Source organism: Sceloporus occidentalis, unplaced genomic scaffold, assembly GCF_023333645.1.
Source record: "Sceloporus occidentalis isolate IW3139 unplaced genomic scaffold, rSceOcc1.0.p SCAF_1, whole genome shotgun sequence".
NCBI classification, from domain to species: Eukaryota; Metazoa; Chordata; class Lepidosauria; order Squamata; family Phrynosomatidae; genus Sceloporus; species Sceloporus occidentalis.
Genome location: NW_028316981.1, coordinates 132,969,807 through 132,985,893, shown reverse-complemented (window position 1 = coordinate 132,985,893; position 16,087 = coordinate 132,969,807). Strand labels below are relative to the sequence as shown.

Genomic DNA, 16,087 nt, shown 5'->3' with positions numbered 1-16,087 from the left:
GCTTCTTGGCAGCCGCCTTCATCTTGAATTTGCGGTTGAGGCAATCATCAGTGTCCATGTTGAACAGACCTGAGTCATCCAGGGACATCTCTTCAATGGCTGCCTTTACTCCCGGAGTAAGATCCGTGCCGCGAAGCCAAGCGTGGCGGCGGAGGGCCATCGACACCGACATGGCTCTGCCTGCACAGTCAGCAACGTTACGGGACGCCGTAATGAGCCAGCCACCGATGGAGTGAGTCTTGTCCCTTATCTCGACGAGCTTCCTCTGAGTGTCGTCGGGGATGTCCGGGATCAGGGGGACATAGGCCCCCATACATGCCATGTAGTTGATGGCTTTCACGGCAAGAGAGGCTGCGGAGAACGCCTTCTTTGCTAGACCATCAATCTTGTGGGCCTCACGATCTACCGGAGAGGTGGCCTGTTTGTGGGTGGAGGCGATTTGAGCACCCTCCACGATCGCCGAGTTTTGTCTCGGATGCGTTGACAGCCAGACGCAGCTCGTGGGGGAGACACAGTAGAGTGACTCAATCTTGCGCGAGGTCCCCACTAGGGACGCCGGAGTCTCCCAGGACCTCTTGATGATCATCTCCAGTGACGGCAAAAGAGGGATGGACGGCGGGGTTGAAATCCAGCCATGCACTCGTCGCTCAACCGGATCCCGAGCTGTCTCCTCCGGGTAAGCCAATTCAATATCCAGAGCCCTGGACATTTTGATGACATGCTCATTAAAGGTCTGGAGGTCATCTGTAGGAGAAGCTGGTTCCGGACGATGCATGTCTTGCGGGGAATCCTGGAGCGACAGTTCATCGTCGGACGGGGAAGCTGAAGACAGCACCGGCTCGAGGAGAGCGCTGCTGTCCTGACGCAGAACCTTCATCGTCAGAGTCTCCGAAGGGAGCCGTGGCGAGGCTCGGGACCGAATCGCCCACCATTCTCCTTGGTTAGGGACATCTCTGGTCTTCCGCCCAAGGTCGGGACGCCGGACTCGGTATCGGGTCCGATCGGTCTGGAGAGCGGTGCTTGGCGCCTGACAGATGATCAGAAGGCCTAGAAGACTTCTTGGAAGTGGTAGAGCCCTTAGGAGACTCATCGTGCGGCTTCTTCTTCCTTGGAGCCGACGAGGCAGACTCTGCAGCCTTGACTTTCCTCTTTGGAGCCTCTGGGGTCTCTGGAGGAAAGAAGGGGTTGTCTTCGAGCTCCAAGACTGTAGAAGACCCCGACTTAGGAGACTTGGTCTTGGAAGGTCTGTCCTTAGTTGAAGAGGAGGTGCAGCTCGAACCGGCGACGTTCGGCTTCGACGAACTGTCGGCCGAACTGCGATCATCCGTCATCTTAGGGGTTTTCTTAGCCGGTTTGGACTTCTGGGATGGGACGGTCAATTCCTGGCCAGGAACGGGTCCTGAGGCTGACCCCGAGATGGATGCTGTCCGAGCCGGAGAAGCAGCAGCCGCTGCACCCTCAGTCCCCGAAGTTTTGTGGGGGCGCTTAGAGGGCTTGTCGGTGGCACTGGGCCTGTCTGGGCCATGGGCCACATGAGATGACTTGTCGGTGGCACTGGGCCTGTCTGGACCACGGGCTACTTGAGAAGGCATGCCGGGCGCCGGAGGTGCAGAAGCGGCGCTAGAGGGGCTATCCCGAGGCTTAGACACCAGGACCGCAGTTGATGGAGAAGGGGCAGAAGCCGGTCGGGAACCCTCACCATGCACCTTACCCTGCGCGATCACCGAGGTCAAGCGGGACTCCCAATTCTTCCTCGCCTGGGACGTCATGGACTTGCATAGAGGACAAGTCTTCAAGCAAAGCAAGCACAAAGAGTGCAGATCCTGCACCGGGAGTTTGCCCCCGCAAACGTCGCACTTCTTGAAAGGAGGCGACATCTTCATGGGATCGACAAAGCCAAAGGAGTACCCGAAAACGAAGTCAGAAAGCTGAAGTCAAAGTCCAGTGGGGAGGTCAGAATAAACGATGGTCAAGAACGGTCCGAAGTCAAATAGCCAGTGATTCAAACAGGAATGAACAATGAGCGAAGTTCCAACAGCAGCTAACGCAGCGGAAAAAAGGAACTGGGGAAAGAGCAGGAAGGCAGGGGCCTTATAACGGGTAGGCGGGGTTACTGCCAAAAAGTTGCCATATGTTGCAAAGTGTACTTTGCCCAGTGATTCTAGAAGTTTCCGAACAGCACTGCGCAGACGCAGTAAAACCCATTTGTATGATTCACAGAGACCACGAAGAAGAAACACGTTTACATATCCCACCAACAGGCTGCAATCCAAGCAACTCCAAAAGTCTTTCTGAGCATACTTGATCATTTTGCAACTAGAAAAAAGTTTACTATTTCTAAGAATATCTTGAAGAAAGTGTTCTTTCACATGGCAGAAACATAACATTTCAGTCCTTATAATTACATTGAACAATGTTCAATGAGGCAAAATGGCAGGTAAAACAAGCATTCAATACTGAACCCCTTATGTGAGTGATATAATAAAAGCCTAGAAAGCAAACAAGAGCTTTTGCTTAATAGCAGGGCTATTCTGAACAGTCAGTGGTTTGAAATTTGTTTGGGAAGGATAAAGGAAGAGGAAAAAGATGTTTGTTTAAATTAAAACCATTTTCTGACTATGGCAGCATGTAGGCTGTTAAAATATGGTTTTAAAAAAGAGATTGAGATAGTAAGAAATTCTACTATGCTTGTTTAATATTTGGCTGGAAGTACCACCTTATCGGGGAATAGGTGATGTGTCACTAAACCTGAAAGTAAAAGCAGGTAAGCAAAGCATAAACTGGTAGAGCAGGTTTGTTTTGCGGTGGTGGTGTATATTTCTTTGAGACTGATACCAGCTATGCATACCCCTGCCACCGTCCTTACAGCCGTATAAATGAGTGCCTTTAAGTTCTCTGAAAGTAGGCACTTAGACACAGGTGACTGCTTTAATAAAGTATTTGCAATGTTTAGTAAAACAGGCCAACATAGCAAGTCTACATTCAGCTCCTGTCAGGAGGAACTGGCAGGGGGGGGGAGCCCTGTGGGAAAATTTTAGCAGGAAAGCATGTTATGCCATACAAACTACTGAAAAGGAAGTACTTTGGTAGGTCACATGTGTGGTCACACAATAATCCAACAATCCATTTACACTGGCATTCAGAAACACTTCACAGGATTTTTAGGTAAAGTTTATGTGGCTCTTGAATGGTACAATGTAATCACTACCCAGAACAAATATTATTGGAATAATTGCACTAGGTTGTGGAATGCAGATATAACCATTTTTGACAAAAATATTAGTAACTAGTTTTATAACACTCTTTTCAAAATGGCCTTTTGATAAATTCGTAAATCTTACACGATACTGATGTATTCAGGAGGTAATCGGATGTTTTATTAATGTAAGAAGGAAATACTGACAGCAGAGTATCCAAATGATTAAATTACCTTACACTGGTCAGACTCTGCTGACCACACAAGATACCATATTAACTTTTTAAATATAGAATACATCCTAAGCATTCAGACTTCTATTCAAATAAATTTCTTCAAAATTCCTTTTTGAGGTGTAACAAACGATGTGCCTATTAGCTTCCAGGCTCAATACAAAGTGTTGGTTATTACCTATAAAGCCCTACATGGCTTGGGCCCGAGTTACTTGAGGGAGCGCCTCTCCCCATATAGTCCGCCCCGCACTCTCAGAACATCAGGAAAGAATTTATTAGTACTCCCTAAGGTGAGACTAGCAGCAACCCATCAGAGAGCATTCTCATCAACTGCACCAATGCACTGGAATAAACTTCCAGAAGAGCTTCGCACCCACACTGGATGCCTTTAAAAAGGCTTTAAAGACCCACCTCTTCTGGTTAGCATTTCCTTCCGACTCCTCATAGAGTCTGTCTCCCCTGATACGAGTGACTAATCACAATTGATAGATTCCTTGCCTGTTTATTGTTGGCTTGTTTTATTGATGTTGGATTTTATTGGTTTTTATTGATATATGTACTCAGATGATGTTTTTATGACGTGAATGTTTTAAACGATGCTGTAAACCGCTTTGATCGTCTCGGAAGAGCAGTATATAAATAAAGCATATTATTATTATTATTATTATTATTATTATTATTATGTGCAAGCCAACTCCTAATTCAAAGCCTGGGTCCTGTTAAGCTTGAGGAAGGAGACCACATGTATCACAGAATATAAGCACAAGAAAGTTATTTCAAGACTTATTTCAGCATATTTCAACAAAGCCTCTCTCTGTTCATCTATGTCATGCCAAATGAAATTTTTCAATCACCTCATTTACAATCAATATGCATCTTAATGTCATAAAATGATTCAACTTTCTTTCTGCATTCTGGGATACTCGATAAGACACTTGGAGACAAGTTTTCCAACACAAAAGTGGTATCATCCCAGGAACCAAGCTATGTTAGTTATGTATTTATGAAAAAAAATATTACAATAACACTAATATTCTGATCATAGAGAATAGTTTTAGTGACATGGAACAAAATCAACAGAAGAAATGATGAAATCTCAAGCCACTCCTGAATGAAATTCTAACAAGAGATATGGGAAACATTAAGTATACAATGGCACAACCCTGTACAGACCTACGAAGAACCCCCTATGTTCAGTGAGGCTTCCTACAAAGTGAACAGAATTAGGACCATGACCTTAGCTAGGTTTTCTAAGGAAAAGTGTTTAAAAGTACATATCATTCTGTCTGACAGGACATCTGATTTGTCAGTAGAAATACCAGAGAATACTAGGGACTCTGTAAGGTCTTATTGGGCACTCTTCACCTTATTAGCCTCAAGGATATGGACAAAATCTTTGCAGAGCTACAAGCTGACCAACTACTTATGTCCTTGGCTTCTGTCCATCTTGGATGATGAAATCAGTACGCTCAGGTCTGTACACTTGGGTTGGTGAAGGAATAAATTCTGCTTTTAGAGAAGGCTTCAGCCTATCATACTGCAGGAGGCAACAACTGCTGCATCCATACTGCAGAAATAATCCAAGTTGACAGCACTTTAACTTCCATGGTTCAATGCTATGGAATTCTGGGAATTGTAGTTTGTTGTGGCCCCAGAGCTCTCTAACAGAGAAACTAAATGTCTCAAAAACTGCAGTTCTCAGAATTCCATAGGACTAAACCATGGTGGTTAAAATGGTCTCAAACTGGATTATTTCTGCAGTGTGGATGTAGCCAAGATGACCTTTACTGAAAAATATCTTCAGCCCCAGTCACCTGAATAACTACAGCTTAGCATCAAACATTCTATTTTAGGTGAGAGAGGGATCAATGCAACCCCAGAGCTTTTTGAATGAAATCGATAATTTAGATCCTTTCCCCACTGCCTTTCAGCTTCGAGACAGAGGCTGTCCGAACTCTTACTGGATGACATGCAACATGAGATGATTTGGCTCTGCGCATTCCTGAGAGGCAGAACCCAGACAGTGATGCTTAACGGGAAATTGCCAGTGGTCTGCAAGATTCCACAAGATTCCATTTTGTCCCTCACACTGCTCAAACCTCCAGAAACCACTAGATTAAGTAATCTAGAAATGTGGGCTATAGAACCAACAATATGTAGATACACGGCTTTGTCACTTCCATGTAACCCAAAGAAGGCAATAAAACCACTGTATTTCAGCTGTGAAGAACCAATAGAGAATAACAAACTAATACATAATTCAGATATTACAGAAATGTGATTTCTTGGTGGATCATATGACTGCAGCCTGTTTTTGGTGGTGGTGCACTCTCCCTAAAGTACCAGGTCTGTAGTTAGGGGATGTTCCTTTACCAGACGTCTGTTAGATGTATAGATGGCATCAACAGTAAGGGAATGCTTTTTCTAGCCACTACACTAATTTACCAACTACAGTTCCTCCAGTTGGGAGTTTGACCTTGCTATCCTCATTCATAGCAAAGTTACTTCCAGATTGAACTATTCTAATAAGATCTACATAAGGTTATACAGTACTTGAAAGAACCTTCAGAAATGGTAAATGATGCAAAATGCTATGGACAGAGTAATAACTACAGTACTTAGAATATATAATTCATATGAAAGTATCATTCATATGATTCTGAATTGGTTATCAGTTTGTTTCCAGATTCAATATAAGGAACTGGTTCTAACTTTCAAAGCCTTGAATAGATTGGCACCCTGGTATGTTAAAGACCATCTTCTTTTGTATGTTCATCATTGAAATCCTTACTCTAGATTTTTAAACCTTATGGAGCCCAACTGAAAGGCAGCTGGAGTAGAGAAATTCTGCTACAGTATCTACTTGATGGAACTCTCCATTCAAATGAGATCAGATCACAATATTTTAAAGTAGAGGTGGGCAGCAGCCACCCTTCAGATGTTCTTGTGTTTTAATATGTTATACTGTTTAATACTGTCTTAAGGGGGGGAGGGATAAAGTGTTTTTAATTGTCATATTTTATATTTTACTGTTGTTAACCGCCCGGATTGGTTGCCAGAGGGCGGTATACAAATAATAATAATAATAATAATAATTATTATTATTATTATTATTATTGGATTCCAGTCGCCATCATCCGAAGACAACACAGCCAATAGTGAGGGATTATGGGAGTTATAGTCCAACAACATCTAGAGAGGATCAGAGTTGCACACCACTGCTCTAAGACATTCTCAAAACTTTACAGATTTTAAACAATGCTTTATTGTTTTAGATAGCTGCTAAAAATTTTGTTTCTCTAAAGCTAGTTTGTTTGTTTGGTTTACTCTTGTGAATTTTATTGTGCTTTTTACTGGGATGTTTTTATGATGTTTTTATATTGTATGTTTTTATATTGTATATTGCTTACATTTATGCTGTACCCTGCTTTGATCGTTTTTTGGAAAAGCAGGCTATAAATAAACAGTATTATTATTATTATTATTATTATTATTATTATTATTTGGTATTTAGCTAAGCACTCCCACTCCCCCTACATATCTTTGTAATGTTGGGTTTTTAGGAATTTTTTTTTAATTTGTTCTCTAGTTTCATATAAGTTTCTTATAAATACTTTTTAGGAATGATGTATTTCTTACATATGTTTTCCTTTATAAAGAGCTTTGAATTTACTCTTTGAGGGAAAGCAGGATACAACTTTATAACTAAACAAGGAAATGGTCATAAAGCAGTACAGTAAATTTAATGCAGTCTTTCCTGTCATTGGAAAATGAGAAAAAATTGTTGTTTGCAACCCAAAGCTAAAGGAGAAAATGTTCATCAAATAATTTTGGGGATACCATCCACTGTAGTCACATTATCAGATGATGTTATATATTTAACTGGTGATTAGAGCTTTGTTTTAATGTGGGGGAAATTAAAGGCAAAGGGTTTTAGATTACAGTTGCCTTGATAATTATCAAAGAACAACTATGAGAAAGATTGTTATGAAAACAGGATACATCTGCAGAAATAAAACTCCCTTTGACACAGGAAAAGGTCACAAAGCACTGCCCAAATCAATGTTGATGTTAGCTGGACTGACAGATAATGGTATCTTAAAGACTTCCCAATGCAAACTGTTGGGTGTATATATAGAAGATCCATGTTAAAATACTAGCTAAGCTAATTAAGTTCAGTTGATGGCCCTTATCAAGTCACTCTGTTTCATCCTTGAAACAAAGTTTTAAGGTTCTGAGTAAGTTGAGTAATGTACACATGACCTTAGGATAGGCAAGAGCAGTATAAAACAGACAGGGGATGCTATCTATCCTGATGTCTGAGATTTTCTTCCTTGGGTGAGATGCAAATGCAAGGTAAAACAAGTGTCCAAATTATTTGCAGACCTGTTCTCAATGTTGTCAAGTAAGAAAGCCCAGTTTGATCCTAGCAACTCAAATCACTCTTGCTTTTCATATTTAAGAATGCTAGTTATCTTGTGACACTGCTGTGCTCAAACAACTAAAATGAATGGACCCCATTTATTATCCTACTCCCATTAAAGGAGAAGATAGGAAGAGGACAGGCATACAAATGAAAAGAAAATCTGAACTGCTAAGGTCCACCAGAATGACACAGTGCAATGGCAGGCAACATGCTTGCACCAGATGTCCTACCACAAATGTCACACTGTTTATTTGCACCGTGCACAAAATAGATTAGTGCAACAGATCACAATTCCTAGGGTGTGTGTGTGTGCATACTATAGTACCACTGGTAGTGTGTGTGCTGTTTCAGGTGTAAGAATACCTTATTCATCTTTCATAACATTCACCTTTCAGATCTTTTGAACCATTTCCTCAATTAATCAGTGTACTGTCATGACAGATACAACGGTTCAGCAGAACGTGAGAATGTGCACAAAGGATGAGGACACAAGCAACCAAGAGAAAATATCCGTTTGCTCAGAAATTTAGCTGAGTGAAATGTGTAAGAGAATCTAGTTTTACAACATGGTTTTTAGAAAAAGAAACTTAATATATTAGGAACCAAAACCACACAAAAAATATATGGGGGTTGTGTCTCACAGTGCTGTTCTTCATTATAGCAACCAAGATGTCATGTAGGGTTGCCATAATTCTGGACCTCCAAACTGGGACAAATGTAGGACAAAAGTAGGACAAAATTTTCAAATGTAGGACACATTTTTAAAAATGGAGGACACGCAAAAAAATGATGATTTTTTTAAAAAAAATGTTAATATAAATGCATGTTTCTTAGGCATGATCAAAATGGAGGACATTTTGGCATTGTTCCTAGACAGATGGCAGAAATGTACTTCCCTTTCTGGCTAACCTCCCCCCCCCCATTCCAAACAGCATATTTGGGCATTGAAGAGGACGAAGAGTGGAAAAGGCAGAGGAGGAGGAAGAGGAGAAGAAGAAGAGGAGGAGGAAGAAGGGGAGGAAGAGGAGGAGGAGAAGAAGAGATGGAGAAGAAGAGGAGAAAGAAGATGAAGAAGAGGAGGAAAAGGAGGAAGAAGGAAGAGGAAGAAGGGGAGGAAGAAGGGGAGGAAGAGGAGGAGTAGAAGAAGAGATGGAGAAGAAGAGGAGGAGAAAGAAGATGAAGAAGAGGAGGAAAGGGAGGAAGAAGGAAGAGGAAGAAGGGGAGGAAGAAGGGGAGGAGAAGAAGAGATGGAGAAGAAGAGGAGGAGGAAGAAGATGAAGAAGAGGAGGAAAAGGAGGAAGAAGGAAGAGGAAGAAGGGGAGGAAGAAGAGGAGGAGGAGGAGGAGGAGAGGAGGAGGAAGAAGAAGAGGAGGAAAAAGATGAAGAAGGGGAGGAAGAGGAGGAGAAAGAAGAAGAAGAGGAGGAGGAAGAAGGGGAGGAAGAAAAGGAGGCAGAAGAAGAGGAGGAGGAGACAGAGGAAAGGCTCTTTCCCCTGCCTGGCTGCCTCCGTCGCCAACGGAGGAAGCCAGGCAAGGGAATGGGGCCTCGCTGAAGCCAAGCTCCAAACCCCTGCCTGGCTGCCTCCGTCGCCGTTTTGCCCCCACCCCCGGGATTTCCCCCCCCCCCCAGAGATGGAGGCAGCCAGGCAGAGGTTTGGGGCTTGGCTTCAGCCGTCCTCCAAGCCCCAGTCAAGCCTGCAGGACTCCGCGATCGCGGAGGAGCCCCCAGGGCATGGCTGGGGCTTGGAAGACAGACTTCCTCCAAGCCCCAGCCAAACCTTCAGGACTCGCTGGGGGGGGGGAGTCCCGGGGGCGGGGCCAAACTGGGGCGGGACCGTGTGGACCCGCCCCAAATCGGAAAAGTCCCGCCCCCAGGCGGGATATGGGAAGCCTATGCTCATGTCTGTCATTCAGTATGACTTGTGTTACATGTCACATGGTTTTCATTACATTTCAGATACAGTAATAAAAAAAACAGCATCAAACATCAGCTTACCTGTCCCAATAAGATGAAAGGACATGCCTTTTTGTACAGTTAATTAAAACGGCAACACTAAAAAAAATTTTTACAGATGTAGTTTATAAGACCAGTAGTAGGTCTTCACACAGATCTTTTGATAACTGGCTTCAAGAGGGCCTAGTCATGCATACTACCTCTGCAAGTCGTGCCCTTCTCAAGTATGTAAATATGGGTGTTTCTGCTCTACCTTTTACTTTTCCTCATGGCACAATCTCCTGCATTTCTACAAAGGCTTTTTTAAAAAACCAAGCTAGCAGCACATTATGTTCACTTTTAAAAGGAGTGAACTTTACAAATGAACAATTACAAGTATAATGACTCCTATTCCCATGGTATATATCAAGCCTATATTCAGACTACTCAACTCGGAGATATTTTATACTATGGTTGCAATCCTATATTCACCTGAAGTAAGCCCTATTGAATTCTGATCCTAGGTACACGTACCTACAATTATGCTATCAATTTGTTTATTCATTATGCAGTTACCATGACTCCCTTTTAAATGAAAATATTACAACTACAGTATTCTGCTACAAGTAGGCCTTTTCCTGCCACAAATCTGACAAAAGTTGTAGGATGTGATTTACAGTAGTTTCGAAAGGAACAATTTTCCTGCTTGGATTATTTGAAAATGCATAGACCTACATATATCAGAGACATCTTAGCAACTAATGCTAGAAAAAGGCTCTGTTCTAGGTGACTGGCCTACCACTTTTAAGCTTGTTTCCCACAGTAGTTGAACCCACTGTTTCCAAAAATAAATCTATCTGGGGGAGAAGAGGAGGCGAACACAACATGTTCTGCTTATAGAAAAACAAAGAATTTCATTTTGCAATCACTAGTTAGCATTCTGATGCAAGGGATATCTTTTATAGCATAAAAGAATTACTTTAGGACAACCACATACCATAAAATCAATGGCTATTAGTAATACACAATAAACAAACATCTAAATCCATATAAAGTTCTTAGACATCTTATATTTTTAAAGGGCACCCCATTTAACATAAATAATATTTATCTAATTAACATATTTAATGTATTTCTTAGCTGCCTTCCAAGATTACACATTTTTGAGATAGTTTATAATACAAATTGTTAAATAAACTCCATAAAGTTTCCTGAGCTTTGATATGCCAATGATACCTATGCTGACAAGAATGCTACATAACAACTCTTTACACACCCTTCACATTCTCAGAGTATATCTGTCTCTAAATATGGTTACTGAGCCCATGTTTCTGTGGACTATAAAAATTCATCAGCAGCCACCCCTTGGCCACGAGAATAATAATCTGCTATGTATGTATCCTTTCAAGTCAACTTATGACGACCCTTTGAATTTCACAGGGTTTTCTTAGGCAAAGAATACTCAAAACGTAGTTTTGGCAGTTCCTTCCTCTTAAATAGAGACTACAGCACCTGGTGTTCATTGGTGGTCTCTCATCCACGTACTAATCAGGGTTGACCCTGCTTTAGCTTCCAAGATCAGATCTGGTTCCTTTGGGGAATTTAAGCCAATAAGTGGATATTTACTGGCTATAAAGAAGCTTCAGTTCTCAATCTTTACTTTCAAAGAGAAAGTCTTGCTCCACTACTATCCTGACCCTCCTTCTGTCAATACTGTAAATACTATTTCAGGCAGCCCAACCTGCTCTGGTGTGTGGGATGTTTCTGAAGTTGCAACAGCTGTTGTATTTCCCAATAACAGGTCACTCTATTGTGCACCTGTAGGCTACTCATTATTATTCCAGAATGTTTTTACCTTACTCTTCTAGATCTGCACATGCAACTGATTTTAATGCAAACAAAGTAAAGACAAGACCATATCAGCCAAAGTCCTCCCGCAGCATTACCATCCTTATCTTCCAAACTTCCCTGAGAGGATTAGACATGAAAAGGAAATATAAGCATGCAGACTGGAATCAAATAACTGAATCAAAGAAATGGATAAATGTCACAAAATAAACCCTGCAGCTTGAAGATAGGAAAGGCCTTGAGCCTTCAATCACACCTCCTTGTTGGTGATGCTTGTTTTTGCTGTGTATTGTGATGGAGGCTGGGTTTTCCATAAAGCAGGATTACAGCCATTACCTGAGAGCATCCTTCAAGCTTTCTCACTCAGGTTTGGACCATAGCTCTGGTTGTGTTGCACAGAGAGGTGGGATATAAATAAATCTTTATTATTATTATTATTATTATTATTATTATTACAGCTAGCCTTCCTTTCCTCCTCCCTGTGTCTGTGAGGCTGCCCAGCTGCTTTGTGACTCCCTTTCCTCCTGCCAGGCCTGTTCAGCTTGTTAGGCCCAAATCCCAAAATAAAAGGCTGGATGCAGCCCACCTCTGCCGGCCTACAAACCCACACTTGTGCTGCAGCTTCATCTGCACTGCAGAAATAACCCAGGTTGACAGCACTTTAACTGCTGTGGCATTCTGGGATCTGCAGTTTTGGGAGACATTGCATCCTTCTCTGTCAGAGAGCGCTGGTGCCACAGCAATTTCCAGAATCCCATAGCATTGAGCCAGGGCTGTTAAACGTGGTGCCCAAACCTGGATTGTTTCTGCAGTGCGGATGCTGTGGGTAGTAGCACCTACTACGGATTTCTTTCCACTGCCAGCTTTAGAGGCGGGTGCCCTTCCAAGGCAGACTGAGTAGGGGCTGGGGGCATAAGAGGAGGGTGGCCAGAGGTCCTCCTTTTCCAGGACGTGCCCTCCATTCCCATCACCTCCTTCTCCAGGAGGAATTCCAAAAAGGTCCCCCATTTTGGACATGACTAAGAAGCATGGATTTATAAAGGCGTCTACAGAGCTTTCAATTTGGTCGCGTCCTCCATTTCGTGGTGCCTGGTCCTCCATGGCGGTGAGGAGACCTCTGATCACCCCCAAACAGTCCCCTCGTCGCTTGGGGAGACATTTTCCCGGTGACTTGAGTCCCAGAGGGTCGCCTCCAGCAAAACGGAGGGGCTTCCCCGTCATGAGCAAATGGGGAGGAGGAGGAAGAGAATTCGAACCCAGACCCCCAACCGCGATGGGCGGAGGGAACCGAACTGGAACTGGAGTATCATTATTATTATTATTATTACTATTATTATTCTGTTTATTGATATCCCGCCTTCTTCCTCCCAGTGCAGGGACTCAACCCCCCAAGCCCCACCGCCTCTCCTAAGGACCGCCACCAGAGCCACCCCTCTCCCTCCTCCAGCCCCGGGAGGCCTTCCCCGCCTCCCTCCCTCCCTGCTGCTGCTGCTGCTGCTGCGAGGGTCTCCCTGGGCAGGTGCTCCCTCCCTTGCCCTCCCTCGCCGCCCGCCATTACCTGGGTCTTGGTGGTGAGCTGGATCACCGCCTTCCTGAAGTTGAGCTTGGAGTCCGCGTTCCCCATCCTCCTGCCTTCCTTCCTTCCTTCCTTCCCTCCCTCCCGAAGCCCGAGCCTGGATCCGGGTGGCCGTCCCTCCCTCCCTCCTTCCTCCCTCGATGCCCTGCCCTGTCACCACCGCTGACAGCCGCCCTCCGCCGCCGCCTCCCTCCCTCCTCCTCCTCCTCCTCCCCTCAGCAAGGACTTCATCATCATCCCTGCGGAGAACGGATGGGTTCACCTGCTCCCTCAGAGGCGGCCCAGGCTGCCGCCCTTCTCCCGCCCCCCTTCCTCACAGAAACGGCTGGCTCCTCCTTCTCCAATCTCCTCCTTATTTTTGCCTCAGGCTCAGCCACAGTCGCCCTCCCCGTGCCCCGCCAAAGGCAGCAACAACGCCTCCGTTCGCCTTACGTTGCTTCTTCCCCATCGCCAGACGTTCACAATAATGTCGGCGACTACCTGCCTTCTTCTTTTCCATCGTCTTTCCTCCATTTTCCCCTCACAATGGCTGTTCTTCTCCCTCATCCTTCCTCCATCTTTCCCCTAATAATGGCCCTTCTACTTCTTTCTCTCCCTCATCCTTCCTCCATCTTTCACCTCACAAGAGCTCTTCTTCTCCTTCTTCTTCTCCCTCATCCTTCCTCCATCTTTCACCTCACAAGAGCTCTTCTTCTCCTTCTTCTTCTCCCTCATCCTTCCTCCATCTTTCACCTCACAAAGGTTCTTCTTCTCCTTCTTCTTCTCCCTCATCCTTCCTCCATCTTTCACCTCACAAGGGCTCTTCTTCTTCTCCCTCATCCTTCCTCCATCTTTCCCCTAATAATGGCCCTTCTACTTCTTTCTCTCCCTCATCCTTCCTCCATCTTTCACCTCACAAGAGCTCTTCTTCTCCTTCTTCTTCTCCCTCATCCTTCCTCCATCTTTCACCTCACAAGAGCTCTTCTTCTTCTCCCTCATCCTTCCTCCATCTTTCCCCTAATAATGGCCCTTCTACTTCTTTCTCTCCCTCATCCTTCCTCCATCTTTCACCTCACAAGAGCTCTTCTTCTCCTTCTTCTTCTCCCTCATCCTTCCTCCATCTTTCACCTCACAAGAGCTCTTCTTCTCCTTCTTCTTCTCCCTCATCCTTCCTCCATCTTTCACCTCACAAAGGTTCTTCTTCTCCTTCTTCTTCTCCCTCATCCTTCCTCCATCTTTCACCTCACAAGGGCTCTTCTTCTTCTCCCTCATCCTTCCTCCATCTTTCACCTCACAAGAGCTCTTCTTCTCCTTCTTCTTCTCCCTCATCCTTCCTCCATCTTTCACCTCACAAGAGCTCTTCTTCTCCTTCTTCTTCTCCCTCATCCTTCCTCCATCTTTCACCTCACAAGAGCTCTTCTTCTTCTTCTCCCTCATCCTTCCTCCATCTTTCACCTCACAAGAGCTCTTCTTCTTCTCCCTCATCCTTCCTCCATCTTTCACCTCACAAGAGCTCTTCTTCTCCTTCTTCTTCTCCCTCATCCTTCCTCCATCTTTCACCTCACAAGAGCTCTTCTTCTCCTTCTTCTTCTCCCTCATCCTTCCTCCATCTTTCACCTCACAAGAGCTCTTCTTCTCCTTCTTCTTCTCCCTCATCCTTCCTCCATCTTTCACCTCACAAGAGCTCTTCTTCTCCTTCTTCTTCTCCCTCATCCTTCCTCCATCTTTCACCTCACAAGAGCTCTTCTTCTCCTTCTTCTTCTCCCTCATCCTTCCTCCATCTTTCACCTCACAAGGGCTCTTCTTCTCCTTCTCCCTCATTCTTCCTCCATCTTTTCCCTCACAACAGCTCTTCTTTGTTTTCTCTGTCTCATCCTTCATCCACCTTTCCCCTCACAATGGCCCTTCTTCTGCTTCTTCTTCACCTCACTTGGCACTGCTGTTTTCCCTCAGTATCTACAATGGAACCATATTTGTCCCTCTCTCATTGCTCTGTATTTATTATTATTACTATTATTAACATTTATATAGCATCATAAGTTTTACATGGCATTTGGAGTTTATCACACTGGGGGGGGGGGGGGACTTTAAACAGTGATTAACCCCAAGAAAATCGCACAATTCACATTAAAACAATTAAAATGAGATTAACACAAGAGCCATTACCCTGTGAATAACCAGGCAATAAACAGCAAAAAGTCATGGAAAATTCTGTGAATGATTTGCTGCTGTTTCTTGCCTGGTTATTCATGGGTTAATGGCACTTTAATCACGTTTCACCTCGGCGTCGTGTGAAAACCATTAGAGGGTTATTCACGGGATAATATCACTTTGAACATGACGTGTAAAAAACATTAGTGCAATTGCGGGATTATCATGGGTTAATCACCCTTTGTATTTCCAATTGTCCCCCATGTGGTAAACTCCATAATCAATAAGATACAGATTAAAAACCTGCCTACGCCGTACAATCTAAAAATCAGAAAGCAGCAAAATTATAAAATAACAACTCATCATTAAAATAAGCCTTAAAACAGTATTCATTTATTTGATTTCTATCCCTCCTTTTATCCTGAAGGAGACCCAAGGGGACTCACAAATAAAAACCTTAAAAACATATTACAATAAAACAATTTAAAATACCATCTAAAAACAATATAAAATTACAGACATTAATACCACACTAAAACCATGATACCACCCAGTAGGCTATAAAAACAATACACACTAAGACATAACTTAATCTGTCAAAATCAGACTGTAAGTGGAAAAGCTTTCCTAAACAATGTCTCTATTTAATTTCTATATATTTCTATGTATTTCTGTTTTCCTCACAACAGTGCATCTTCAGTCTCAAAAGGGCTACAAGATCTCTCTACAATACATAAGGGTGCATG

At 43.7% G+C, this 16,087-nt stretch overlaps 1 protein-coding gene across 2 annotated transcripts in view; it reads right to left on the bottom strand.

Moving 5' to 3' along the window:
- HID1 (HID1 domain containing) overlaps positions 1-13,893 on the bottom strand; it is a 78,452-nt gene extending 64,559 nt beyond the window's left edge. Inside the window, exon 1 of one of the 2 annotated variants that reach the window (XM_089536717.1) lies at positions 13,830-13,893. In XM_089536717.1, the coding sequence (XP_089392843.1) occupies positions 13,830-13,868 (39 nt within the window). In that variant the 5' untranslated portion in view covers positions 13,869-13,893. Of the gene's footprint in view, positions 1-13,193; positions 13,302-13,829 lie in introns of those variants that run through there. The other variant, XM_089536708.1, reaches the window with a different exon arrangement.
- Positions 13,894-16,087: the final 2,194 nt, after the last annotated feature.